The following is a 27,609-nucleotide window of genomic DNA, read 5'->3' as shown; positions in this document are numbered from 1 at the left end:
TTATGAAGTTAATTTTTTATAGATATGCACTAAATAGCAAATTACAAACAACAATTTAATTTTTAGCTAAAAGCAGTTAACATAAATAATTAAAAAAGAACTATTGTGTAAAGTATTTTTGCAAACTTAACGATACTATAAATCTGGAAGAAAATAAGTATTGAAGTATACCTCATAACCTGGGAGGAATGATTTGTGACAGGTGGATAGAACAATTTGTTCTGAATAATTAAGAAACAGTTATTTATTTGAATATGACAAATGTTTGGAGGTTAAAAGGATTTCCTTAGATGTTTTTAACAAAATAGCTTCTGTCTTTTGATTAATAGAATTTATTAAATGCGGTGATTTTTAGAAGCATTTGTTTACCATTTTCCTCTGAATGACTGATTGACCATATGACTGGGGTAGACTTCATACAAAGTTAGATAAACTCTCTGAAAATGAGAGAAAGCAAACAAAATGAGAGGAAGAAACTACTGAATTTTGTATTATCTCTATCATGCATCCATGCAGAGGCCTTGTGGTCAATGATCCGTTGTTTGACAGTTAGAAAACTCATTCAACAAGTATACAAAGAAGGGGAAAGGTAAACTTTAACTTGGATAAGGGACTGACAACTATAAGGGACTATCAACTGTTATAGTAGTAAAATTTGGACAAAAAGGAGGAGGACATAACAAGCCAAATTAAAAAAAAAAAAAAGCAACGATTTTCAGAAAAGACAAAACAAAAGTAAAAATCAGACAAAAAAATAAAATAATAGTAGAAAGAAATTATAGCTTCTTTTCGAAACCAAAGAAGGTGAATCTTGCAGGGAAGGAGAATGAAAAGAATTGAAGGTTGTTCATTTGTTAACTTTGTCTCTATATAGTCTTTACAGTTTTATCTGATTTTTGTTATTTATTATGTAAAACCATTTTTAGATAGATAAAATTAAATAGCATACACACACACACACACACACACACACACACACAAACCTAAGAGTTTTAGGTTTACTTAACTTCACAAGTATTTTTAGATAAAATTCCAGTAATCTACAATATCTGAATTATTTTTATTTATTTGTGTAAGCAATTTCAGAGGGAAAGCTCTTGAACTTGCCATGTGAATTTGTGATGAAGCCATACTTAGCCAAGCCAACCAGTGTGTGTGTGTGTGTGTGTGTGTGCGCGCGCGCCATAGAGCAGTGTCATATTGCCAGTTGACCTCTTAGATCCCCAGGTGATTGACGTTCCACAATCTCCTGGGGCTAAGAGATAAATTGTTATTCTTTTTGCTGTTTAATATCACATAAATTCCTAGATGAAAACAGTGATTTTTGGCAACTGATACAGTACTAATTTTCCCATTGGAAAATTAGTACAGTTTCTTAAAGCAGCATGTTTGCCAGTGCTAATTAAACATGCTGTCATATGATTTAATAGGCCACTGATAATTGAACTTTACGAAAATTAACAGCTTTTAAATGTCTTGTTATAATTTAACTTTTATTCTGTTTGATAAATCAGTTGTAATAATTATTCTGCTGTGTTGAAGCAACACAAATTATGGAGGGAAGAATAGAAAAGAAAGGGGGGAATAAAAATATAAATTAGGATTACTCCCCAAGTTAGGAATACCAGCTTATGGTCATTGTATGTATGAACAAAGCTGCATAACATAATGCTACCATGAATAAATATATTTATTTATTGGGATCAAATATAAACAGATGAAATTTTCTGTATTGATGTTTTTTACAGACAATTTAAATGCTTTGTGTCAACCTATTACTTCATATAACAACTGTTGTAATTGATCTATTTAATGTATCTTAACAACTATCATTGTATCCTTTAACACTATTTAACAGATTTTCCAAACGGTTTTATTTATCTACATTTCGTAATGTTTCTCTATGAATTTCATTATGTTGATTCTGAATATGTCCTTAGTTTTTGCATAGCATCAGTGATTTGCCAAGAAACAGAAAAAAGTAAATATGCAATAATATTAAATTAGATTTATTAACAATGTTTAAATTCTGTACAGAATACAGTATTAATGTTTGCTCAGAATACAATATTAATCTTTGCTCTAAATAAACAACAAGTAAAAAAAATTCACAAATTAAAAAGTATAAAAAAAAAAAAGTACAGGGCATATATTTGATATATTTGTCTTTTGTGGTCAGCGTGATCATCCTGAGCCAGGATCCAGATATTGTCACCCATCATAGCTCCAATCCCCAGTGTCCTTGGTTACCTCTTTTTCATTTACTGTGCATGTCCTGGTTGCATTTTTTGCTATGCTCTTCACTAACATTGCCCACATTTGGTCTGAAAAAATTCAGGTGAGAGTGAAAGTAATGGAGCTTAACTAATTTTGCATCTCAATTTTCTGACATTTTCAATCAACTTGTCAACTACTTTTTTTAAATTTTCATTCTTAACGTTACCAAGAAATCCATTCACTGCAAGGCAAATTGATTGCCGGGCATTTCGCTCATCATTCATTTTGTCTCTCAGTTCTTGTGAAGGCAGCATCTGCTTAACTTATAATCTTTTTTTTTTTTTTTTTTTTTTTTATGAAACCTCCAAACACGAAAGGTATCAAAACCTATAGTACTTAGTACCGTGCATGGGTTGGAGGAGAAGTATAGGGGGGGGGGGTGCCGGAAACTTTGCTCTAGAGACTAAACATGGGTTTCATCTGATATTCTACCTTTCCGTTTTACATCTGATATCCTTGAAGATATGATCTCCAATATTGTAAAAAATTGTTTGACCAAGTCCAGTTTGATATGGAACAAAAGGATTATTAACTTTTTTGATTTCTCCTTGGTCATTACATTGAAAATAGTTTCTATATAACGAACTGATTTCGAGAGACCTGGGTATGCGTTGTTCGCACCTCTGGCTTTAGGCAATAAAGCTGATGCTGTAGAAAGCACGAATTAAGAGTTAAAAGGATTATGAATTCCTTTAGCTTTTGGTGCCTAAGTTGCTGATGCACCAACAAATCTAACAACAACAACCCTTTAGCTTTTAAGAGCTAACAGCATTAATTCCACTAATTAAGAGCTAAAACATTCTACAATTTAGTGGTTCCCATAAAAGCATGCAGGAGGAAACTGGCCAACCACGGCACGGAATAGAAAATGATGATGGAAGGTTTTTGGAGAAATCTTTGCCCAGCAGTGGGTCAACAATGGCTAAAAAGAAGTAAAACCTATACACCACTGTACCGAGAAGTCGTGCTGGTCAGCTGCTATCTATGTGTCCACAGCCATTGGCAAAGATAAAGCATTTTCCCTACACAGACATGGCTCTGGTCAACCTGTTTTCTCTGTAAAAAAAAAAGGGGTGGGGGAAGGAAGAAATTTCTTAAAAATTTGGTATTCCTGCCAGTAATGTGTTAACCATGCTGAAAAACTGTGTTTCTATTTTCAAGCTGTTTAAGGAAACGCGACCCAGTCAGAAGCGTGCAAAATGCGAAACATGCCTTTGTGAAGATGTAGATGAAGCAGTTTTTAAGTAGATGAAGTTGATTTGAGACCAAAATGTGCCGCTATCAAGGCCATTAATAAAAGAAAAGCTATGGTATGCATCTTTTCTAGGGCATAAAACATTCCAAGCGAGTTATCATTGGCTGGACAAATTTAAAGAGTGCCATGGCTTACTTGAAAAAGTTATTTCTGATAAAAGTGGAGTTGCAATCGAAGAAGACTATACCATTGGAAAGAAAGATTTTTAAAAAACTTTCTCTGGAGGACTACAAGCCCAAAGACATATTCAACGTTGATGAAACGTCTATTTTTTAAATGTTTGCTGAACAAGACACTGACTTTTAAAGTTATAAATGTTTAGGTGGTAAAAATAGTAAGAGAATTGCACTCTTGGTTGGTGCAAATATGGTTGGCAATGAAAAACTGAAGCCTTTGGTAATAGGCAAAAGGAAACAACCCCATATGTTTCAGAGGAGTAAAGTCATTAGAGTTGGGACTACAAGTGAAATTTTTGAACAGTGAATTTTAAATTTCAATAGAAAGATGACAAAATAAAACAGAAATATTCCGTTGATTGTCAACAACTGCCATGCCCACTTTCACTTGGTAATTTCGAAACTTACAGGTGCGAAGCTTGTTTTCTTCCCTCTGAACACCTCATTTAAACTGCAGCCAATGGGCCAAGGATTTGAAAATACACTACCAAAGGTGCATACTGAAAAAAAATTATACTGAGAATAGAAACCAGCCAACCTATAGATTCTGTTAGATTTGAAGAATTGTTCTTGGGAAGAACTCCAAGCGAGGTTTGATCAGTGGAAAAATTGTTCTTGTTGAATTTTTAGAAGTTGATAATGATGTCATAGAGTATTCAAAGAACTAGTAACAGTATCGACAATGAGTTGGATGAAAATGTGGACAGTATTAAAACTTCCAAACAAGAAATGTTGGCAGCATTTGAAACTTTGCGTCGAGGCCATCTTTGGGAAGAAAATGTAACAGAAAATATATTTGAGTGTTTAAACAAATGCAAACATTTTTATGAATGATGTACAGTAAAATCCAATGTACAATAAAAATAACCAAATATTTTATGAAATAATTCTTAAAAGTGTACTAATACGTTGTGCGCATCATGTGTAAGTAGTCATTTCTTAATATGTATATATTAATAAATTAATTATTTTAAAATGTTAGAAAATTTATTCATTCCGATTTATTTCTGATTTTTTTTCATTGTTGAAAAGGTCATATTTCTTTATAACAAAATTTCTGTTTAACAATTTTTTTCAAGGGAACAATCGATTTCATTATATAGAGGTCCGACTGCGTATATATATATATATATAGTACACCACTGACATGGTGATTGCATACAGGAAACTTGCAAAAAAGCAAACATTTGTTCTCTAAAAGGGGAAATGAGAATGAGCTAGCTGTTGTGATATACAGTGGATTCCGGTTATTTGGGCCACTCTTTAGGGGCAGCCGTTAATTTGGGGCAAATCTTAAAAAACAGAAACCAATCGAGAAAATAGCCAGGGTTTACTTCACTTAATTGGGACAGCATGCCGTTTAATCGTGGCAGGAGACCGCAGCACTGGAGATTACCCTACATTTGTCTCCGACTGTACCAAGTGGTTCGGTCAAATTTCTGGAGGTCACAACCATAAAACAATAAAAACAATTATCAGTCAGCTGTCTATTGAGCTATTCTGTTAGTGCAATCTATCTAAACAGATAGTAAACTCGATCTTATTGAATTTGCGATAATACTGACAGCTGGAATTCTGTGGGTTATTAGGGTGAAATGCGTTTACACTTCCATGAAATCTTCAGTCATATAAAAAAATTAATTTTCATAATCTCTTCATTCCTATTTTTAAAGCTTCGTAACTTGTTACTCTGTTCTCACTTGCGCATATCGTATTACTTGCAATTTGTGCACGCCGTGTTCTTTGTTATTGATTGCTTATCTTTTTACTGTTTTAAATTTTAACCCCTACCCACAAATGTCAACTAGTTAGTATGTATATATTACAGTAAGTATTAATTATTCCGATTATCATGTATATTCTTTTGATTTTTAGGTATCATTTAATTTTTTAATTGGTAAGGTAATAAAGGGTAAATTTGTGCTTAATATATCTTTAATTTTATAGCCTGTGGATAATATTCCTCCTATTTTCGCTAATTAGAATCGCTGTTTAATAGAATTAAAATTCAATTCACAAACGTGATCACACTGACCGGCACTTACTACTGTGTAATACTGCACATTGTATAGTGAATGGTACTTTACTATGGTGACTCCATCGTAATGTGATTTAATTGTACAGTGAACCAATTGTAAAGTGGGGGTCCATTGCATTTTTAACTTTTTTTACATTACACTTCGGATAATTAGAGCAGCCACTTAATCGGGCCAAAATGCACTAGTCCCAATGTGTCCCAAATAACTGGAATCAACTGTATTTAGTTATAAATTTTTGTGAACAGCAACATCCAATATTCTCTTCAAAGCCGAAATTGCATATAGAATGGCAAAACCTGCTAAAGGTGTAATGTAAAGTCTGCTCTATAATTCATGCTATAAAGGGGTACTTAGACAGAAACAGTTTTTTTTTTTTTTCTGTAATGCAATGGAAATTGAAAAGAGATAAGTTTCATTTGCATTCACTATTTAAATGAAAATAACTCATTACAGCATACCTAAGTAAGAATATCGCTCTTTGTAAAAGAGTCTAATATGTTTTTTAGTCATTTCTACCAAACCCAATAAACATAAAGATAAGTCAAGGACCAAGTGCTTCTACTGAAAAACAGTCACAGTCAATAGCTACGATATCACACAACATTTACCCCTCACCCCCACCTTCATGAAAGAATTTGGAAATTTGAAGAACTTGGAAAAACTATGCAAACAGATATTTCATTTCAAATGGTTGGAAACTCAGGACAAATAAACTGTTTTACAGTAAAATCCTCTTATGTTGGGGCAGTTGGTGGGCTGCTGTGTAATATTAGGATAGCAGGCATGACATAGCAAAACCTGACCCACATCACAAATTGAGATAGTAACATTTATTATCTTTGCTTCATGAAAATAAAAAAGAAATTTATCTTTTGCTTTCAGTGGTGAAAACAAAAGATTAGTACAAACATATTTGTTCCATAGCTAACACAGAGTTTACACACATTTGTTGACACTAAAACAGTATGCTCTCATCAACTTAGCAATCTCATGGAGTGGATGGGGGAGGGAGAGACAGCAGCTTGAAATATGCAAAAATCCACACATACATGCCAAAATGAATTTGCTCACAATAAAAATGCTTGTTTGGGTCATTGCATATTCATATTAAAAATTAGAAAAACTAAGCAAGTTTTATATAATGCAGGTGTTAAAAGATATCCCTGCCACCTGCATTATATCAAGGTTGCACTATATTAAAATACACATTGAAATTCTTAATGTTCATTGTAAAAAGTACTGATATTTGAGATGACAAAATGTTTACCCCCCCCCCCCCGTACTGAGGTTCTGCTATCTTTTATTATATTTTATAACACTTATCTACCCTTAATTTTTATATTCTGTTATTTAGTTGATTTGATTGTAGTATTAAAATTTGTAATAACACTTTTTAGATAAAGCAGATATTAATATAAGGGTTTTAATTATTTATTTTGTATGTGTTCTAATTTGTCAATTTGTCTTGGGAACCAAAATCCAGAGACCCTGTGGTCCTGGCGCCTCCGTAGCCAGGTGGGTAGGAGCAGCAGTGCGTAGCACATGCTTCTTGATTAGACCGGGGTTCGAGCCCGTGACCACCAAATACAGAGGATGCGGAAAGGTTAGGGAATGACCACCGCATATCTCCGGAGCAATATGGCCTTAGTTGCTAACGCTCCTAAAAACCAAACAACAAACAAACAAACCCTGTGGTCCTAGGCTTTTTGGATACGGGGACCAGTACTGTATATTTGTCTTTACACTGTACGAAAAAAATGATTGATTGTTCACTATTAACTAAAAACATATTCACTGTCCACTTTTCATTGACATCTTGTAAAAAAAAAAGATTAAATTTTGTTTACTATAAAATATTATTGGAAGGGCATGTGATGCAAGAAAGCAAGCTTATATAGTGTCAGCCAAAAAAAAAACCACCCTTCCCATCCATTCACTCCAAATGTTTGTCTAGCTCTGCCTTGAACATATTTAAGTTGCTGACCTCCACTACAACAGATCGAAGTTTGTTCCAACTATCAACCAGCCGCTGGCTAAAGGCAAATTTCTACACATCTGTTCTACAATTGTCTTTCCTCAATTTGAACTTATGCCTCTCAGGTGAGTAATCTGAGCAAGAGGAAAATTCCCATTAGCATTGAGCTTGCTCAATCCATTTAAGGTCTGATACGCCTTAATTAGATCACCTCGCACGTGCCTAGTCTCCTGAAAGCTGCAATTTGCAGAACTTAAGCCTTTCTTGGTAACCCTTTGTTGCACTCACCAATCTTGTTGCCCTTTTCTGTACTCGTTCCAGCAGCTCAACGTCTTTCTTAAAATGAGGCCTCCAGACCTGTATACAGTACTCAAGGTGTGGCCTGACCTTGGGAGGTGCATTATGGCCACAGAAGCCGATGCACCAACAACTACCAAAAAAAAAAAAGTGGCCTGACCATTGCCTTATACAAGACGACAGTCACCCCCTTATCTCTGCTATCATGATTCCTGTATATCGTTGACAAGACACCATGAGCTACTCTTGCAGCCTTTTTGCACTACACAGAAAACTTCATATCTGGCTGCACAATTACCCCCAGATCCTTTTCATTCTCTACTACCCTGAGTGTAATACCACCCATTTGATACGTTATTCTGGGGTTACTGCTAGCCATATGCAGTATTTTCATTTGTCAATGTTAAACTTCAGTTGCTCGAACCATCTGCTCAACTTTTCCAGCTCCTGTTGCACTGGCTTACTATCATTACTGTCATTAACAACCCTGCCAACCTTCATATCGTCTGTAAACTTGGACATTAATCCTGATATACCTTCATCAATATCATTGATAGATACCAAAAAGAACAATGAGCCCAACACTGAACCCTGGGAGAATCCACTAATAACATTAGTCCATGAAGAGCAGTGTTGTCCATTGATAACCACTCTGTCTTCTCCCGGCGCCTCCGTAGCCAGGTGGGCAGGAGCAGCAGTGCGTAGCACATGCTTCTTGATTAGCCGGGGTTCGAGCCCGTGAGCCACCAAATACGGAGGATGCGGAAAGGTCAGGGAATGACCACCGCACATCTCCGGAGCAATATGGCCTTAGTTGCTAATGCTCCTAAAAAAAAAAAAACCAAACAAACAAACAAACTGTCTTCTCCCACCCAACCATCCTTTTATCCATTGTAGCAACTTGCCCTTAATGCCATACTGCTCCAATTTGTACAGTAGTCTTCCACGTGGCAAAGTATGAAAAGCTTTCCTAAAATCCAAGTACAAGCACTCCCTGGCTTACATAATACTCGACTTACAGAAATTCAACTTTACGTAAGTTTTTGCCAGCTGCTGCTGTTGTTTTTTGTTTGTTATTTGGTTTTTAGGAGCATTAGCAACTAAGGCCATATTGCTCCGGGATATGCGGTGGTCACGGGCTCGAACCCCGGTCTAATCAAGAAGCATGTTCTACGCACTGCTGCTCCTTCCCACCTTGCTACGGAGGCGCCGCCAGCTGCTGCAAACTGTAAAAAATTGTCGAAAAGTATTTTGCATCCTGTAGGAATAAATAGAGGTATCGAGAAAATATTGTAATGTTAACCCAATAACGCATTTTTTTTTTTTTTTTTTTTTTTTGATAATTCATTCCAAGACTAATTCATTCATTCATTTTTGGTAATTCATTCTAAGCTATTCATCTCTCTAAAAGGCCATTTTTATTTCCATTATAAAAATGGCCTTTTAGAGAGATGAATAGCTTAGAATGAATTACCAAAAATGAATGAATGAAATAATGGAAATTGCACTATACTTTCATCGTTATCATATGTTCCGTTATAAGAATCAATTTTGAAAGCCTTTGTGATATTTTTCTAAAACATATTTCTGGATTTTTTTTTTTTTTTTTTTGAGGAGCATTAACAACTAAGGCCATACTTCTCCGGGGATATGCGGTGGTCATTCCCTGACCTTTCCCCATCTTCCGTATTTGGTGGTCACAGGCTCGAACTCTGGTCTAATCAAGAGGCGTGTGCTTATAAAACCAAATGTGTTTTCTTTTTTTTTTTTTTTTTTAAATTTTATGATTTTAAAAAATCAAGAATCGATTTTAAATGCAATTGAAGGAGCAGCAGACAAGAAGCAAATTAAGTTGTGTATATACGAAGATATTGATAAAGCTTTTCCAAAATGGGTGCAAATGATACATGAAAAGAATATAACAATATCGAGTCCAATAATTAAGCAACGAGCTCTGAAATTTGCAGAATCCCTTAGACATACAGAATTTAATGTGGGCACTGGGTGGTTAGATAAATTTAAGAAGCACCACAGAATTTTGGAAAAGGTTATTTGTAGAGAAAGTGTTAATGTAAGTGAAGAAGATTGCAATAGTTGGAGAAAACACCTTAAAGAAGATTTTGGAAGAATATGAACTTAATGTTTTAATGCCGACAAAATGGGTTTATTCTTTAAATGTTTACCTAATAGAACACTTTCTTTTAAGGATGATAAGTGTTTTGGCGGAAAACAAAGCAAAGAAAGAATCACCGTGATAGTTGGTGCCAATATGACAGGAAATGAAAAATTAAGACTTTTAGTCATCAGAAAATCAAAAAACCCAAGATGTTTTAGAGGCCAACCAGGCCAGCCGGGTGGGTAAATTCGATCCCAAAGGTCGAATCCTGCCTCGGGCCTGGATGAGAGTAGAAAATGCAAAAACCTTGGGAAGTGCAATATGGCCAAAGAAGCCGATGCACTAACTAATGAAAAAAAAAAAAAAAAAAAAAAAATGTTTTAGAGGCACAAAATCATTGAAGTTTTCTAAAGTTTCTAACATCCAAATGAAGATGAAATACTGCTGAACAGTGTTAGACACAACCGTGATCACGAAGAAATTAATGATGACTCTGAGGATGCATCAGAACAACCAAAAAAAAAAAAAAAAACCAACTCGTGAAGAAATGATTCACGCTTTTAAAACGGTTCGTCTGGTTCTACAGTTTTGTGAAAACATTCCTGATAATGTTTTTAATGCTCTGAATAAATGTGAGGTTTTCTTTGAGAATCAGACATTTTTTAATTTGTGATATTTACTGGCAAAAATTGTGTAAATGTAATTTAAATAACTGTTTTTGAAATAAAATACATTAAGAATAAATGTAGATTTGTTTTCAATTTCTAATTAGATAACAATTTCCAATAAAAAAATATATTCTCTGTATAACGAATTTTTTCGCTGCATTTTTCGAATTCATTATAGGGAAGTTTGACTGTATATTTATTTAAATACAGTAGACTCTTGATTATCCGAGATAGACGATAAAAATAAAATCGCGGATCAATTTCCTAGTTAATCCCAAAATATCGTAAAATGTTTCAGCAGTGTACTTAAAAAATATGGCGATCGATAAAAAATGAAAAAACTTACCATGATGTTTTCAAACTTGAATAATTTCAAGTTTTTGTTCAATTTCTAAACAAAAAAAAATATTTACTATAAAAAAATTTCGACACTCCTGACATAAATAATGAGACAACGTAATTTGTCTTTTTGCCTTGTGACGGAACACAACAATCCATGTGATGCACTGAAACAAACTAAACATCTGTTCTCTTTCTATTGTTTTTTTGAGCAGCGGATGTGAGGATTGCGTGATAATTGGTAATTCATCTCCCAATCATGACTTATAATGCCACTTCGTGTCGCTTATTTACGACTTACAAAACATCTGTTTATACCTATTCTGTTTATTACTTGAATTTTATTATTTCTGGTGGATATTTTTTTTTTTTTACTTTGAGGTCTTGAAGTGTCTTTGTTAATCTACTTCCCGGTTAATCCGATCCCAGTGATTCGAGCTGCATTATGTTAGCTGTATATAAATTTATATTGATTTATAGATATTCTAGATATGCAAATTCTTATCTAGTTTAAAACTTGTTCAGGTATTGAATAAAACCAAGTATTTAACAGTTGTATATAGGAAAATTTACTGAAACAAAAAAAAAAAAAAAAAAAGTTAATAGCCCCACCTATTAATTTTTTTTTTTTTTTTGTATTTAACATTGCAGTGGCTGACGTGTTAATAACTTGGGAATTGGCAAGCAACTGAAATTAGCCTTTTGCTTCATGTTAATTTATTCATGATATAAATGTTGAAGACATTCATTATTATGTATAAATTCTCTTTTATCTGTTTCAGGTAGCTGGAGTTCTTAGAAAAAGCTCAGATACTAAAAAGGAAGATGGTAAGTTACTTCAGAATAAATCAGGACTCATTGTTTTGAACTCTACTGCAGAATTTTGTCGTACATTGGGAGAAATTCCAACATATGGAATGTCAGGAAACAGAGATGAAGAAGCTGATGAATTACTTGTAAGTACCAGTTAATTTAATAATACCTTGGTAGAGGAAAACAAGTAATTCAATGACAATGTTAATAGTATATTAAAATTGTCAGTGAATTAACATTAAAATTTTCAGTATATCAACATTAATAGTATATATATGCATATTCCAGCAGCTGTGCATAGAATACATAATGGCAAGCTTCTTTGACTATAACAGTGGTGCTTGTCCACAGTTATAGTTCATGGCAATGAGAATGTAGATCTCACTCCCTGTGACAATTTCTGAGGCATCACACCCTCTGGGAATTGTGCACCTACAAAGTGAAATGTGAAAGCAATATTGATATCCTATATTTTTACTCTGAGACAAAACATTCCAGAAAAATGACAAACTCCTAGATAATTAACAAATATGAATCACAAAGATTGTCAGACATATTCAACATCTATACTCCATTACACAGCTAGGAGTTCAAAATATGCAATATGTTATGTCTGATATATGTGTATTTTCTTCTCGTGTCAAGAGATGAAATATCCAGTAGTTTGCAGTTAGGATTCCTGGCAAGTTTTCTAAAGTTTCAAATAGACCATGTTTTTTTTTGCATTAAGTTTTTCTGGCCTTTGCAGCAATAAATTAGTCAATGATGCACAAAAATATTCATTCACCTTACTTATTTAAGTTTTTGTGAGATCCAACTCAACTATTTAATTGGCATAATTTCCATTATGTATGTACATGCCGTATGGTATGAGCTTTATTTTCAATTATGGTAATATTGTAAATCTTTCACTGAGAGACATCTTTGATTTCGGTGATCGCTTTTATTAAAAAATATACTAACGCAACTTTAACCAGGGGTAAATTGCCATACTCTATCCTAACTCTGAACCAGATTCCAGCTTGAATCCAGTTGAATGGATCAACTATGTTGCCAGATTTCGGGATAACATTATACAACTATACGACCACCAACCAGATTCCATTGCTGGTCCAGCTGATGAGCTGCTTTCTATCCAAATCCTTCATCTGCTTCATGCCATTAACTCCCCGCATTCGTCATGCACTGCTGGCATGGATAAAATCTCACATTTCATTGTAAAGTGCCTCGATCCATATATTCTTGATCCTCTGCTCTACCTGTTCAATTCCAACCTCTCTCAAAGAGTGTTTCCTGCTAGCTGGAGCAAATATACTCTTGTCTCACTACCAAAAGTTTAAATACCAAGCCCGCCGAAGCACTACAGACCGATATCCACTGCAGCCACGCTTCTAAAGCTGCTGGAAAAGCCTCTCTATTGCACATAACATGCCATCTTCTTCTTCCACAACCACAAAAGCAACTCCATTATGTTCTCTCCAACATATCAACTGTTACCAACCTTTTGGAATCCAAAAGGCAGTACTAAATGTGTTCGAGTCCAGAGCAGAAATGGCAGTTGTTTATGCCGATATCAAGGCTGCTTTTGATAGCCTAAATATTACAGCCCCTCTGAATCTGCTAAACAATTTCTTCTGGATAAAAGGTGATGTTTTAACTTTTGTACATTCACTCCTGTGTAATAGAACAGTGTATCCTACTCATCGTAGCACCTACTGTACCTAATCCATCCATGCAGGCATGCTGCAAGGTGGTATTTTATCAGGGCTACTATTTTCCGCTCTTCTTATTCTGTATGTGTGTGTAACAGGGATGATGTAATCACCTACTGACAATATAAAGCCCTTAACCGAAATACCTCCATCAGTGTGATCACTCCTAGATAGGAGTGATCACAACTGAAATCAGCAACAATCTCGTAGCTCTCTAACTATCTTAATCATTTCTGTCTTAAACTGAACCTGATAAATCCATAATTATGGTTTTCTCTCTGAAGCAGGCTCCCACACTTGCACAACCATCACTGAAGGGCACAGTTATTCTAAGTGTGACTAAACACAAAGTCTTGGTGACTAAACACAAAATCTTGGTGTAAATTTTCAACCCAAAACTTAGGTCACATCGAAGTTGTTCTGTGCAAGATAAGCTGAATGCACTGGATTACCCATCAATGTCTCCATATAACGGATGCAAAAACTACAACAAGATATCTGCTAACCATTGTGTACCCTAGTATTTGGTATGTTGCTTAAATATGGGCCTCTGCTGCACCTTCTCTTATGAAACCCATCCTTGCCAGTGAATACTGGATACTGAAGACCGGAGCGGGCAAACTACAAGCATCGCCTTCCTCCCAACAGAGGACTACCAGCATGGCTGCTCAAATTCATGTTCCACGGTTGTCCCAAGTAATTTGCACGAGGAGAATATGACCACTTTCAAAATGCTGGTTGGCAAAATCAACTCCCCTGACTTCCAGGGCATGTGCCACCTACCCTTAGAGCCACTCCTCTTCTTCAGCTACAGAAAAACAGGCTGAAAATCTGCGACCGATTTCTACCCAGCCAAGTATTTCCCATAATACAAGGCCATGCGAACGGTCAGAATAGACCTCCAGGAGTTTGCTTCAGATTGCAATTACAGGCGTTCATTGGTCGAACTGGTTCTGCTGCTATATAGCTCTTGATGTCTACTCTCCAAATGATGCCCCACCTACCATCTGAGGTGCTGAATGGCACCTCTCATGCACACTGATGAACTCTTGCACATGAACATGTGAAAATGCATACAGACCAACTTACTGCATGCCTGCGACGAGCATTCATGTGTAAATAATTTGTTCAGATGTACGTTTGTATACCTTTGTGTCCTGTCCATCTTAGAACTTGTATATGCATCCAGCTATATATATATATATATATATATGTATATTTAATTATAACATGTTGTAATGTTATATATATTATTCTCATCTATTTGTCATACATGTTTTTATGTTGTCCCTTAACCTTTGTCAAGCCCCTGGCTTCCTGGCTGTGGCAGGTACATATTATATCTGTGCTGTATATGTAATGTGAATAGCATGTACACAAAACAATACAATAAAGATTTTCTTCTTCTTCTTCATTTACCTGGGAAACATCAGAGATTCTTTTATGGCACAATAACCAAGGAAATTGAAAGTTCACTATGTAAACGAAGCACATTTATGTACATCACTCACAGACACATACACAAAGATACAAATTTTACAACACACCTCATTTAACAATGCACTAACAAACCTTTACATTAATGTTCCCTCTCACTTATTGTTTCACTACCTTCTGTTTTGAATGTTTTCAGCTCTAGTCTCGGGGTAGCTTGCTAGGCAGAACAGGTGTGGTGTGAGAGTAACCCTAGAGCTATTTGTCAAGATTTAACATGATTGGTTATGTGAAACTGACAGGCTCTTTTTGGATACCTACTGCAAGAATTCATGATTTTTGCATACAAGTAACTGAAATTCTGTACTAGACAGTATTATTAGCAAGAACTATTTCATTAAAGTTCATCTATGCACTGAGACAAGTGCCCACACAACGTGGCATTGCCTTAATCAGACTTAGAACAAAATGTCTAAAATTGCCAAAATGCTTCATATGCTTGTGTCCCTCCATTACATTTTGTTTCTCCATTACAAAGTACAAGATTATAATTCTTCCACACCGCCAATCCAATTTGACTAAATCATCACCCACCTGCTGTCAATTGCATTTAATCTTTCCTAATGCTTGCAAATTGCAAGTAAAGAAGCATGAGTTCAAGAACTGTGTGGATATGGGCTTTTATTTATGTTTTATTTTAAAAAAATGACTGCCTCTTGATCATAATATTTGAATTGAAGGTCCATCTTTCTTACACAACACAAATAACATAATGTGTACAAGAAAGAACGAAACTCTCCGTGAATTAATGCAAAATGTTTTTGAGCAGCAGAACCCACAAACTCTTCGGGCCTCTTCTCTTGGTAGTGCCCCCTCCTCTTATCCCCCAAATTTGGACTAATGGCCCAAAGGGGTATCCTGAATAAACTTTTAATAGCAACTAGATTGCTTGTCACCCACTTTTTGGTCTGTTTTTCTCCATTACAAAGTACAAGAAATATGGATAGGGGCTTCATTTATTTTATTATGAAAAATATCTCATGATAAAATAAAGAAAGAGCAGTCCTGATGTCACTAATTCTCAGAGCTTTCAAATTTTGACCAAGAGGATATCTCGAATAAACTTTTAACGGCAAAGAGTTCTCTCCATTGGGAAGTTAGGCAAGTTTATATTGTATGCATTTTTCCATTGTGCAGTGAAACATGATGTGGGCTTTATTTTTTCTTAAGAAAAAATTACTACTTATTATAAATTTATAATACATATAACTCAAGAAAGGACAGCCCTAATTTCATTAACTTTTTGTGAGTGAGTTTGCTAAACATGGGGTGGACCTGGATAGTGAATTTCTGGTACCAGTGGGCTCTGTGGAATGTGTATTTTCATGGAATTTTTGGATTTTCAGAAATTGAGACCTTTGTATATTAATGCTTTTTAAAATATTCTTAATTTATTTAATTAAGAATAAATTAATTTGTGTTCTTATTTTGACTTTATTGCCTAACACTAGTCTAAAATTCAAAAATTAAATCAGAATTTTTTAAAAAAATTCTAAAAAAAAAAACTTCAATAACAAATTAGTAAATACCCATTGTCATTTTTTTTTTTTATGTAATAATATTCTCTATATCTAAATATTTATGTTTCACTTCATTGAATGTTGCCAATTCCTGGATCTGATTTTCAGAGAAATACTTTAATTTCATCTTTTGTAAGCCCAAATCAGACAGCTGGGATTAACAGGTATGAACTCCTCCACTGATTTGCAAAGTTTTTTTTCATGCTGTCATCTATATATATATAAAGTATGGCTCGAATTAATTATCCAGTGGATAATTCGAGCCATACTTTTAATATGATATAACTGGCTAGATGGGATCTATACAGTTATATTAAAGGAGGCAGCAAAGGAAGTAAGCAAACCCTTAGCCATAATTATGAGAGCTTCCTTGGATTTAGGGAAGGTACCCATGGACCGGAGAATATGCAAATGTGACCCAATTCACAAAGGAGGATCAAAGGGGGGACGACACAAGTAATTACAGACCTGTTAGTTCAACTTCTGTTCCAGTGAAATTAATGGAGTCACTGGTTAAAGATGCATTTCAGAATCATCTAGACAAGACTGCAGCAATAATTCAGACACAGAATGGGTTTGTTAAGGGAAAGTCTTGTCTAACAAATTTGATTGGATACAATGATGTGGTTAGAAAAGAACTGGATGCAAGGAATAATTTTTATATCATATACAGGAACTCCCTGATTTACGTAATACTCGACTTATGGAAATTCGACTTTACGTAAGTTTTTTCCGGCCAGTGGAAATGTATTCTTCATCCCGTAGGAATAACTGGAGGTATCGTGAAAATATCATAATGTGAGCCCAATAACACTGTGTTTTTTTTTTTTTTTTTTTTTGTAATTCATTCCAAGTCCTTGGAAGTTAAATTTTGCTATATTAACTAAGCTATTTATCTCTCTCTTTCTCTCTAAAAGGTCATATTTATAATGAAAATTGCACTACCCTTTCATCATTATCATATGTTCCCGTTATAAGAATCAATTTTGAACGCCTTTGTGATATTTTTCTAAAGCACGTTTCTGGAGGTCACGACCAAAAAACAATAATAAACAATTTGCACTTTCCGATTTATTGGGCTTTTCTGTTAGTGCATTTAATTATAAATGGGTACTAGACTCAATCTTATTGAATTTGCGATAATACTGATAACTAGAATTGTGTGCTTTTATGCTATTATGGTGAAATGTGTTCCCCTTCACTGAAATCTTCAATCATACAAAAAACAAATTTTCAGAAACTTCTCTTCATTCATATTTATGTATTACAATGATGAAGGGAAAGAGACCAACGAAAAGTTCAAGTGGTGGTAGTGCCAGGAAATGAAACAAAATTTATTTAGAAATGAAGATGAAAATGATTAAGAAGTACAAAGCAGGACAAAGTTTATCATCTATTGCAAGGGAATTAGGTCTCGCTGCTTCAACAATGAATACTATTTTAAAGAACATTGCACGTATAAAAGAACATGTCAAGGGATCAACACACTTAAGATCAACAGTGATCGCCAAACAACGTTCTTTTATATAATAAAAGAACGCTGTTTCAGGTGCTATATCGAAGATGGAACTGCTGTAAATAATATGGATGGAAAATCAGATTCAGAAGCAAGTGCCCCTGAGTCTAATGACCATTCAAGCAGAAGCAACAAGTGTTTATAAAGATATTAAGGATAAGTACAATGAACCCCAGACCAAGTTCGTGGTAAGCAACGAGTGGTTTAATAGGTTCAAGCATCATGCTGGTTTCCACAATGTTAAAGCGAAGTCGCCAGTGCCGATTCTGCAGCTGCAGAGAAATTTTGTGATGTGTTGGAAAAAAATTATTGGTGAAGGTGGCTGTTCAACACAGCAAATTTTTAACGTTGACGAGGCTGCTCTGTATTGGAAAAAAATGCCGGATCGGACGTACATTGCCAGAGAGGAAAAGACAATGCCAGGTTTCAATGCATCAAAAGATAGGGTCACGCTCTTTCTTGGGGCTAATTATTCTGGAAATACTGGAAATCCTTGTACATTTAAGGGCATCAATAAAGCCACCCTAACTGTGCGTTTCAGATCAAACCAGCCGACCAGGCTAGCCAGGTGGGTAAAGTGCCTGCCTGGCAACCCAAAGGTCGCTGGTTCGAATCCCATCTCAGGCTTGGATCAGAGTAAAATGCAAAAACTTTGGGAGGTGCATTATTGCCACAGAAGCCGATGCACTAACAAAAAAAAAAAAAAGATCAAACCAGAGAGCATGGATAACAATATCTCTCTTTGAGGATTGGTTGAAATGCTGCTTTATTCCCGGTGTTGAAAAATATTGTAAAGACAACAACGTTCCTCTCAAGATTTTACTTCTATTAGATAATGCCCCTGGACATCCTATGCATATAGATGATTTCAATTTGAATGTGAGAGTCATATTTCTACCGCCAAACACGACTTCATTCATCCAACCTATGGTTCAGGGTGTTATTTCGAATTTAAAAGCATACTATATATGCACATTTGCTCAGGCATTGTCTGCAGTCGATGATGAGAAAAATTTTACGTTGAGAGACTTTTGGAAATCTTACAGTATTTTCCACGTCATCTTAAACATTAATAAGGCCTAGGCAGAAATTACTAAAAGTTGTTTAAATGGCGCATGGAAGAAAATATGCCCAAGGCACGTGAAAGGCTTCGAAGGATTTCAAAAAGACGAATCACATGAAGAGGTTACAGATAAGATTGTAAAGGTTGCAGAGCTACTTTAGTTGGAGGTTGATGCCAAAGACGTGGAGGAGTTAATAGAGGAAGAAGAGAATGAATTATCTAACTAATAACATATTGACTTGAAGGCAGCAATAGTGAAAGAAGAAAATGTGATGAAGCTCAAGATGAACCAAATGAGCAGCCGAGATGCTTCATCACCAGAGAGATAGCAATGGCATTTTGTGAAATTGCATTGGCAATAGCGAGGTTTGAGAAGATGGATCCTGACAACGAACGATTCTTAAAAGTTAACAGAGAGGTGAATGATATGCTTGCTTGCTACAAAGAAATCTATGATGAAAAGAAAAAAGCCACCGTCCAGCCATCCATTAGTATGTTCTTTCGTAAGGTTGAGTGGCCGATCCCTTCTAAATCTCCACAGCCCTCAACCTCCGCAGTGGCATACTTATCAGCTCAAGATGTCGATTCTGGCAATGCTGCTCAAGAGATAAAACTTACTGATGTTATGCCTGTCTCCTCTCTCTTTTTTTTTGCAATTTGATAATTTTGAAATTTTTTTTAAATTGCACGCTTTTGTAATTTTTTCTATGCATGATATAAAAAATTGAATAAATACAATTAATAATTCTATTTACGTGTTTGTTGAACATTTCTTTTTTGATTCAATCAATTCAGCGAGCACGGTTGCGAGTGCGGCACAAGCATGGGGGGAAATTCCCAGACTTACGTAGCGTTTTGTGGAACGCAACCCTTACGTAAGTCGGGGGTGGGGGAGTTCCTGAATTTGGATCTTAGAAAAGCTTTTGATACTGTTGCACATGAAAGACTGCTGCACAAATTGGGGCAATATGGCATTGGAGGCAAATTGTTGCTATGGATAAAGGGATGGTTGAGTTGGACAAGACAGAGAGTGGTAATCAATGGACACTGCTCTTCGTGGACTGATGTTATTAGTGGAGTCTGCCAGGGTTGGGTTCAGTGTTGGGTCCATTGTTGTTTTCTGTATTTATTAATGATATTGATGATGGTATATCAGGCTTAATGTCCAAGTTTGCAGATGATACGAAGGTTGGCAGGGTTGTTAATGACAGTACGCTGCTGCAACAGGATCTAGAAAAGTTGAGCAGATGGGCTGAGAGGTGGCAAATAAAGTTTAACGTTGACAAATGTAAAGTACTACATATGGGAAGCAGTAATCCCAGAATAACATATCAACTCTGTGGTACCACATTGACAGTGGTAGAGAATGAAAGGACCTGGGGTATTGTGCAGGCAGATATGAAGTTTTCTGAGCAGTGCAGATGGTCTGCAAGAGTAGCTCATGGTGTCTTGTCAATGATATACAGGAAATTTTTCTAGCAGGGATAAGGAGGTGATTATCTCCTTGTGCAGGGTGGTGCAAAATGAGCTGATCATTTTAAAAAAACATCAAAACTTTTTTAGTTCTTTTTAGGTTTGTAATTTTTTGTGTTTATCTTACAGGTAACCCTTGGAAAATTTAATTATGGTGAGGTACACAATTGCTCAGCTGACCAAAATAGTCACAATGTTCTTGGAAAACAATCGGTCAATAGTTCTAACACAATATAGGCAATTTTATAACATTCGCAAGGCACCGTGTAGGAACACAATTTATACTGCAGTCCGAAATTTTGAAGAAAGAGGAACTGTTGCTAATGCCAGACACACTGGAAGACCTTGTAGTGGTCAATGGAAAACATTGCACGTGTACGGGAGAGTGTTGCAGATAATCCCCAAACATCGACTAGAAGATGCTCTGCTCAATTGACGATCTCTCATCACTCACTGCAGCAAATTTTGCGCAAGGACTTGCATCACTTTCTGTTCGAGATTCAATTAGTCCGAGCTCTTCATCCCGAAGACAAGCAAGCATGTCTGGAATACACCCGTGCCTTCACAAACCTCGCAATAAATTATGATAATTTCATTTCAAATTTGATGATAAGCGACGAAGCACATTTTCAGTTAAGTGGCTTTGTTAATAAACAAAACTGTCAATTTTGGGGCAGTGTGAACCCAAGAAATAACTTACCAGAAACCACTGCATCCAGCTAAGGTAACGGTTTGGTGTGCCGTAACGGCCAAACGCATCATTGGACCTTATTTTTTCGAGGATGGTGATGGTGTTGTTCAGACAATCAATAGAGAGTGCTATAGGACAATGGTTGAAAATTTTTTGATGCCACAGCTACCAGAAGACCACAATATGTGGTTCCAACAAGATGGTGCCTTGGCTCACACCGCTCGAGCCACAATGGACCTCCTAAGGCAGCATTTTTCCAATTACATTATTTCGGAAAATGGTGATGTGAGATGGCCACCACTCACCGGATTTGGCCACCTCATACTTTTTTCTTTGGGGTATCTGAAGAATAAAGTGTATGCCAATAACCCTTTAACCATAGAGGTCCTAAAAGAGAACATCCGGCGTGAGATAGCCACAATATCTCCTGTAACTCTGAGAAAGGCCATGGAAAATGCTGCGAGAAGAGCACATGTTTCCGTGCAAGAAGAGGGTGGTCATTTGGCCGATATTATTTGTCACATGTGATGTAAAAAATTTCCAAGAATAAAGCTTTCATTCACCGTTTAGTTAGTTAATTTATTACATTTCATTCTAAAGTTATGGAGAAAACAAACTGTTCAGCTTATTTTGTGCCACCCTATATAAGGCAGTGGTCAGGCCACACCTTGAGTACTGTATACAGGTCTGGAGGCCTCATTTTAAGAAAGATGTAGAGCTGCTGGAATGAGTACAGAGGAGGGCAACAAGATTAGCGAATGGAACAAAATGTTGCTCTTATGAAGAAAGGCTTATGTTTTCCAAATTACAGTGTCTGGAGACTAGGCACTTGTGAGGTGATCTGATTGAAGTGTATAAGGCCTTGAATGCTTTGAACATGCTCAGTGCTTTCCTCTTGCTCAGAATAATTGCCTGAGCAGGCATAAATTCAAATTGAGGAAAGACAGTTGTAGGATAGATGTGCAGAAGTTTGCCTTTAGCCAGCGGGTGGTTGATTGCTGGAATAAACTTCCATCTGTCGTAGAAGTTGATAGCTTAAATAGATTCAATGCAGAACTAGACAGACATCTGGAGCAAGTGGATGTGTGAAATGGGAAGGGTTTTTTTTTTTTTTTTTTTTGGGTGATGCTATATAAGCTTGTATTATGTGCCTTTACTAAGCTAATATCGGTATTCACATTAATACTACATGTGATAATTTTAACGTGACAACTTTTAAAAATTCTGTGATACTGTATTGTTAATTACTATTATTATTTTTTTTTTTTCTTTTAGGATTTTGAAAGAGAATTAATGGAAGAAAGAAGACGCCAAGAGCAGGAAGCACAAAATAGAGGTGCTTGGAATGAAGTTGATATTGATGAAAAACCTGTAGAAATTAAGGTTGGTTGTTTGTTTGCATATCATATGATTAAATAGAATTCTACTTGGTTAAGTTTGGCAAATCATTTTCCAAAACTGAGTTTTATTGATGGTAATGAATTGATTATATGAGTAATGTTAAACTGGCATGAGGGTCATGGCTGTATTAGCATTCCGCCAATGTAAAATGTTTCTCAGCCAAAACTTTAGAGCAGAGTTTCCCAACCAGGGTTCCACGAGATGTCGCTAGGGGGGTTCCACAACAGATCACGATTGAAATAAAAATATATATTTTTTTTTTTCTAACTTCACCTGCGGCACTTGATGCTATCTCTCACAGTGATGGACAGTGACCCCAAGCAGCCCTGTATGGCAGTGTGCCGTGTTTATTTGGTTGAATCCATTCTCAGGTTTTGTCCCGAGATAGGGGAGGCCGTTGATAATTGGTGAGTGCTGTATTGCACAGAGGGGTGGACGGTAGGCTGATGATGTCAGCCTTTCCCCTCATGGGTTGTGTAGGTTAGAAGTGAATTGTATTGTGAAATTTTTATATTTTTTGTGATTTTTGCTTTTAGTTATTTATTATGCCCTACTGTTTTATATTTGATTAACATTTGTGTTTTACAAACTTGTCTGATGGTCCAATGTGGCGATTTTTGAAGAGGGGTGTGAGATAAAAAATGGGGATTCTACAGACAATTCTGATAAGGTTAGTGATGATGAAATACAATCTTCTGTCATTTCACTGCACTAGTACAACGGGACACAAAAAAGTCTGTCTTTGCAATGAAAGCTACTTATCAATGTGTTTTACGTCAGTTAGTAATCAAAGTTGTCCTATCCATTATGCGTCATCTGTGGCAAACAACTTACAAATGCAGCAATGGCTCCAGCAAAATCGAAAAGATACTTAACTACAAATCATAGCCATTTGACAAGTGAAGGTGCTGATTATTTTAAACAGCTATTGGAATCTCAAAACAAAAAGAGTAAAACTTTTGTTAAAAAAAAGTCACATACAGTGAAAAGGCTCAGGATGCAAGTTATTTAGTAGCAGAACTTATTGCCGAGAACAGGAAAAGGAAAAGTCACACAGGTGGTGAGAACCTAATAATGCCAGCATGTAATATTATAGTGAGTAAAATGCTAGGACAAGATGCAGTACAAGAAATTGAAAAGGTTCTACTCTCAAACAGTAAGATAATTCGACGTATTAATGACAAGTTACATGATGTTGAAGAGGTTTTGTGTAATAAACTGAAAAACAACAGTGTCTGTATCCAGGTTGATGAGTCAACAGATTTCACCAATAAATGTCATGCTGTAGCATTTGTAAGATTTGTAAATGATTGTGAAATTCAAGAAAACTTTTTGTCCTGCAAAGAACAGTCCGAAACAAGCAAAGGCCAAGATATATTTAATGTTTTGTTTTCATATCTGAAAACAAAAGATCTGTCTTGGAGAAACTGTGTTGACATCTGTACTGATAGTGCCCCATCAATGGTTGGCTCCATGAGAGGTTTCGTCTCTCTTGCAAAAAAAGAAAATCCTGATGTTGTCACAACACTCTTGCTTTCTTCACAGAGAGGTGCTGGTGTCAAAAACTCTTGGAGATTAAATGAAAAAAGTTCTGGATGATACTACAAAAATGGTTAACTTTATTAAACAAAGACTAGTTCACTCGAGAATGTTTAAAAAACTGAAAACGGACAAAAAGCACAGAAATCCGGTGGCTTTGCAAAGGAAGAGTTCTCAACAGGGTGTTTGATCTAAAGCTCAAATGTATGTCTGTAATAATTTCCTATATTTAAGCGCGATCATGTCACTCAGAAAGAAAATGTTTTTTCCATGTCTTGTATAAAATTGTGTCTTAGGCTATATTTTTATTCATATTGCTTTGACTTGTGGTTTTAGTAGCTTTGCTATTCAACATTGTCAAATTTTCATGTAAATAACATTAATTAAAATCAATTTATAACCTTTATTTAAATTAAATCTACCGAGCCTACCTTTACAAAAATTAAATTAAATTTTGTCCTAAGCCAGTTATTTAACAGAAATTTATTATGTTTACCTTATGAGTTTTTGAAATTTATGAAAAGGAGATAAAGAGATTAATTTCAAGAAAGATAAGCTAACTTAACTGCTTTTTTTTTTTTTTTTTTCAAGAAAGGTTGGCTAAAAAGTCAGTTTTAGTTCTAAATAGGGAAAAAACTACTCTTGCACATACCATACCTCATTAGCATCTTGTATAGTAGAAATTTGTGATAAGACTTTTAGGGCCTACTGAGATAAGGTAAAAAAAATCAAGTATGAAATTTAAAAAAAAAAAAAAAAATCAATGTGTCCTCTACCTACATTACTAACTTGCGTTAGTAATGTAGGTAGAGGATACATTACTAACGTTAGTAAAAAGGTGATATCCGTTTTTTTTTGGGGGGGGGGGGGAACCACACAAAAAGAGTAGGCTAATAAGTTGGCCAAAATAAACAGATCCATAGAAAAATATCATTCTGTTCTCAAAAGAGTATTGACAATTATTATTATATCTACAACTTACTGATAATGCTAGCATGCTGTGAGACCTGAAAATTATTTCAAGGGCTCCTCCAAGGTAAAAAAGATTGAGAAAGGCTGCTTTAGAGTAATAATCTTGCAAGGTAAAAATACAGAGACTTAACTAGTAATGAAAGAATCAACCGTACTGATAATGATATTGATCTTTTTTGGGTGTAAGGTTTCTTTTCTAATGATTTAGAATGACAATTTCATAAATATTGCATATTAAATAAGGATAGCACAGCATCTTTTCACAACTAGTGCTTTTCCCATAATGCACACAATTTCTTTAATTTAAAAGAGTGCAGCATTTTATATAACCATCACTTTCAGTCACCTTACATTTCCTCCTCTAGACTTGAAAACAATATATACGAGGATTTCGAAACGTCTCTTATTGGCCTCTATATTGTTGGTTTATTGGAATGTTTTCTGTAAAGTTTTCATTTCAGATTGTATCAATAAACAATTTTTTTTTTTTTTTTTTTTTCCTTTAAAAATTTATCTGGGCTGTTGTGTTGCTTAGTGGTTCTATTTATTCTGGGAGTGTGGTGTTGTTTAGTAGTTTTATACATACACAAGCCAAAAAAAATACAACCCTTTCGGTTTCAAATTGGACTGTCTTTCAAATAATGGCAAGTGTGTGTGTGTGTGGCACAGCATAGAATCTGTAAGGCAGCATTTCCCAAAGTGTGTTCCACGGAACACTAGTGTTCTGTGAGATGTGAACAAGTGTTCCATGAAAAATCATAATTAAAAAATTAAATTAATTAATTTTGCAGATTTGTAGTGTTACACCACTTTTGTATCATTATAATTCGTAACATTATTTTTTTTTTTCAGTTATTAATATACTGGCATAGACTAATAATCAAATAGACTGCGGAAGACTTTATTTTGGCGGGCTTTTTGCATAGAGAAGTATGCGTATAGGTAATGACGTACAAAAAAGTAGAAATATGCCATTCGTGTGCGATTTAGCCTGGGGTACACAGGTTGAGTAGTCCTCCCACTTGCAGGTGAACTTTTGTCCCCAGTCTAATTTGAAACTGCCCTCTAATGAAGTCCTTTAAAATGAAATATGCAAAAATAAGCCTTAAGGGCAAACAGCCATTTAATATAAGTTGTTTTTAGCACTCAATAAACAAATTTCTGTTAGCTGTAATCAGAGGTGGACTGGGTCAAAAATTCTTACTGGGGAAAACTTGTAGTGGCCTCATACTAGTGTTTCTGTCTATATTGTGAGGAAGCATGAGGGGGGGGGATTACGAATTGGAGGCTTGAAGTAGTGGAACCCATGTTTAGTCTCCACAGCTAAGTTCTGGTCAACCCTTTCCCATCATGTAGTATGACTGATGACATTTGAGGTTATGATGGACATCATGGCGTGATCCAGTCTTCCTTCCATTTCGAGGGTACAGCTCTAAAACAGTGTTCGCAGGCCAGCCACTAGTTAGTACACTGGACTGAACCTGTTGGTAACCCTTTTGGAGGCTTCTGGATCAGCAAGTCTATAATCTTGCTACCTCTACTCTGCCAGATAGTGACTGCAGGGGAGTCCGAGTAGTGTGTATGCGAGGGGCATTGTTGAGGCCACATTATGTCAAGGATCTGGGTATATTCTTATCATGTGTACGCCACAATGTATACTATGCGGAGATGGGGGGAACCCATGGTACCCTAAACACACTATACACTATATTACCTAAACATCATTGCTGACCAGGTACACCCTTTCGTGGCAGTGGTCCTCCCCTCTGGTGATGCCATCTTTCAGCAGGATAATGCGCCATGCCACACCATCCGGATTGTTGGAGACTGGTTCGCAGAACATGAGAACGACTTCCAGGTATTGCCCTGGCTTCCAGATTCCCCAGTCATCAATCCCATCAAGCATCTATAGTTTGTGTTGGAACAGCAACTCCGACCTGCGGTGTCTCAACCACAGACCTTACAGGAGTTAAAGGATCTGCTGGTTACATGTTGATACCAGATACCACAAGAACATTTAGAAATCTTGTAGCGTTCATGCCTCACGGGGTATGAGCTGTTTTGGCTGTACATGGAGGACTAACATCATATTAGGTAGGTGGTCATAATGTTTTGGATCATTGGTGTATAAGCTAGTTATTATTCAAGTCACAAAAAAGGTTAGGAAAGAGAAGGCAGATTATGAGAAATCTTTTCCAATGGATGCAAAGAAAAACAGCAAAGAGTTCTTTACTTATATAAACTCTAAAAGGAAGGTGATGAATCAGATTAGT

At 35.8% G+C, this 27,609-nt stretch overlaps 1 protein-coding gene across 1 annotated transcript in view; it reads left to right on the top strand.

The window, feature by feature from the left end:
• Window positions 1-27,609, top strand: part of LOC150084627 (U4/U6.U5 tri-snRNP-associated protein 1) — a 343,250-nt gene that overhangs the window by 246,326 nt on the left and 69,315 nt on the right. Inside the window, exons 15-16 of the mRNA XM_090375366.1 lie at window positions 11,925-12,098; window positions 22,700-22,807. Of these exons, the coding sequence (XP_090231492.1) occupies window positions 11,925-12,098; window positions 22,700-22,807 (282 nt within the window). The remainder of the gene's footprint in view (window positions 1-11,924; window positions 12,099-22,699; window positions 22,808-27,609) is intronic.

The sequence above is a fragment of the Mastigoproctus giganteus genome, chromosome 6 (assembly GCF_048544385.1).
Source record: "Mastigoproctus giganteus isolate SK-2022 chromosome 6, ASM4854438v1, whole genome shotgun sequence".
Lineage (NCBI taxonomy): Eukaryota > Metazoa > Arthropoda > Arachnida > Uropygi > Thelyphonidae > Mastigoproctus > Mastigoproctus giganteus.
Note: the sequence above shows the minus strand (reverse complement) of the source record. Positions and strands in the feature narration are given on the sequence as shown.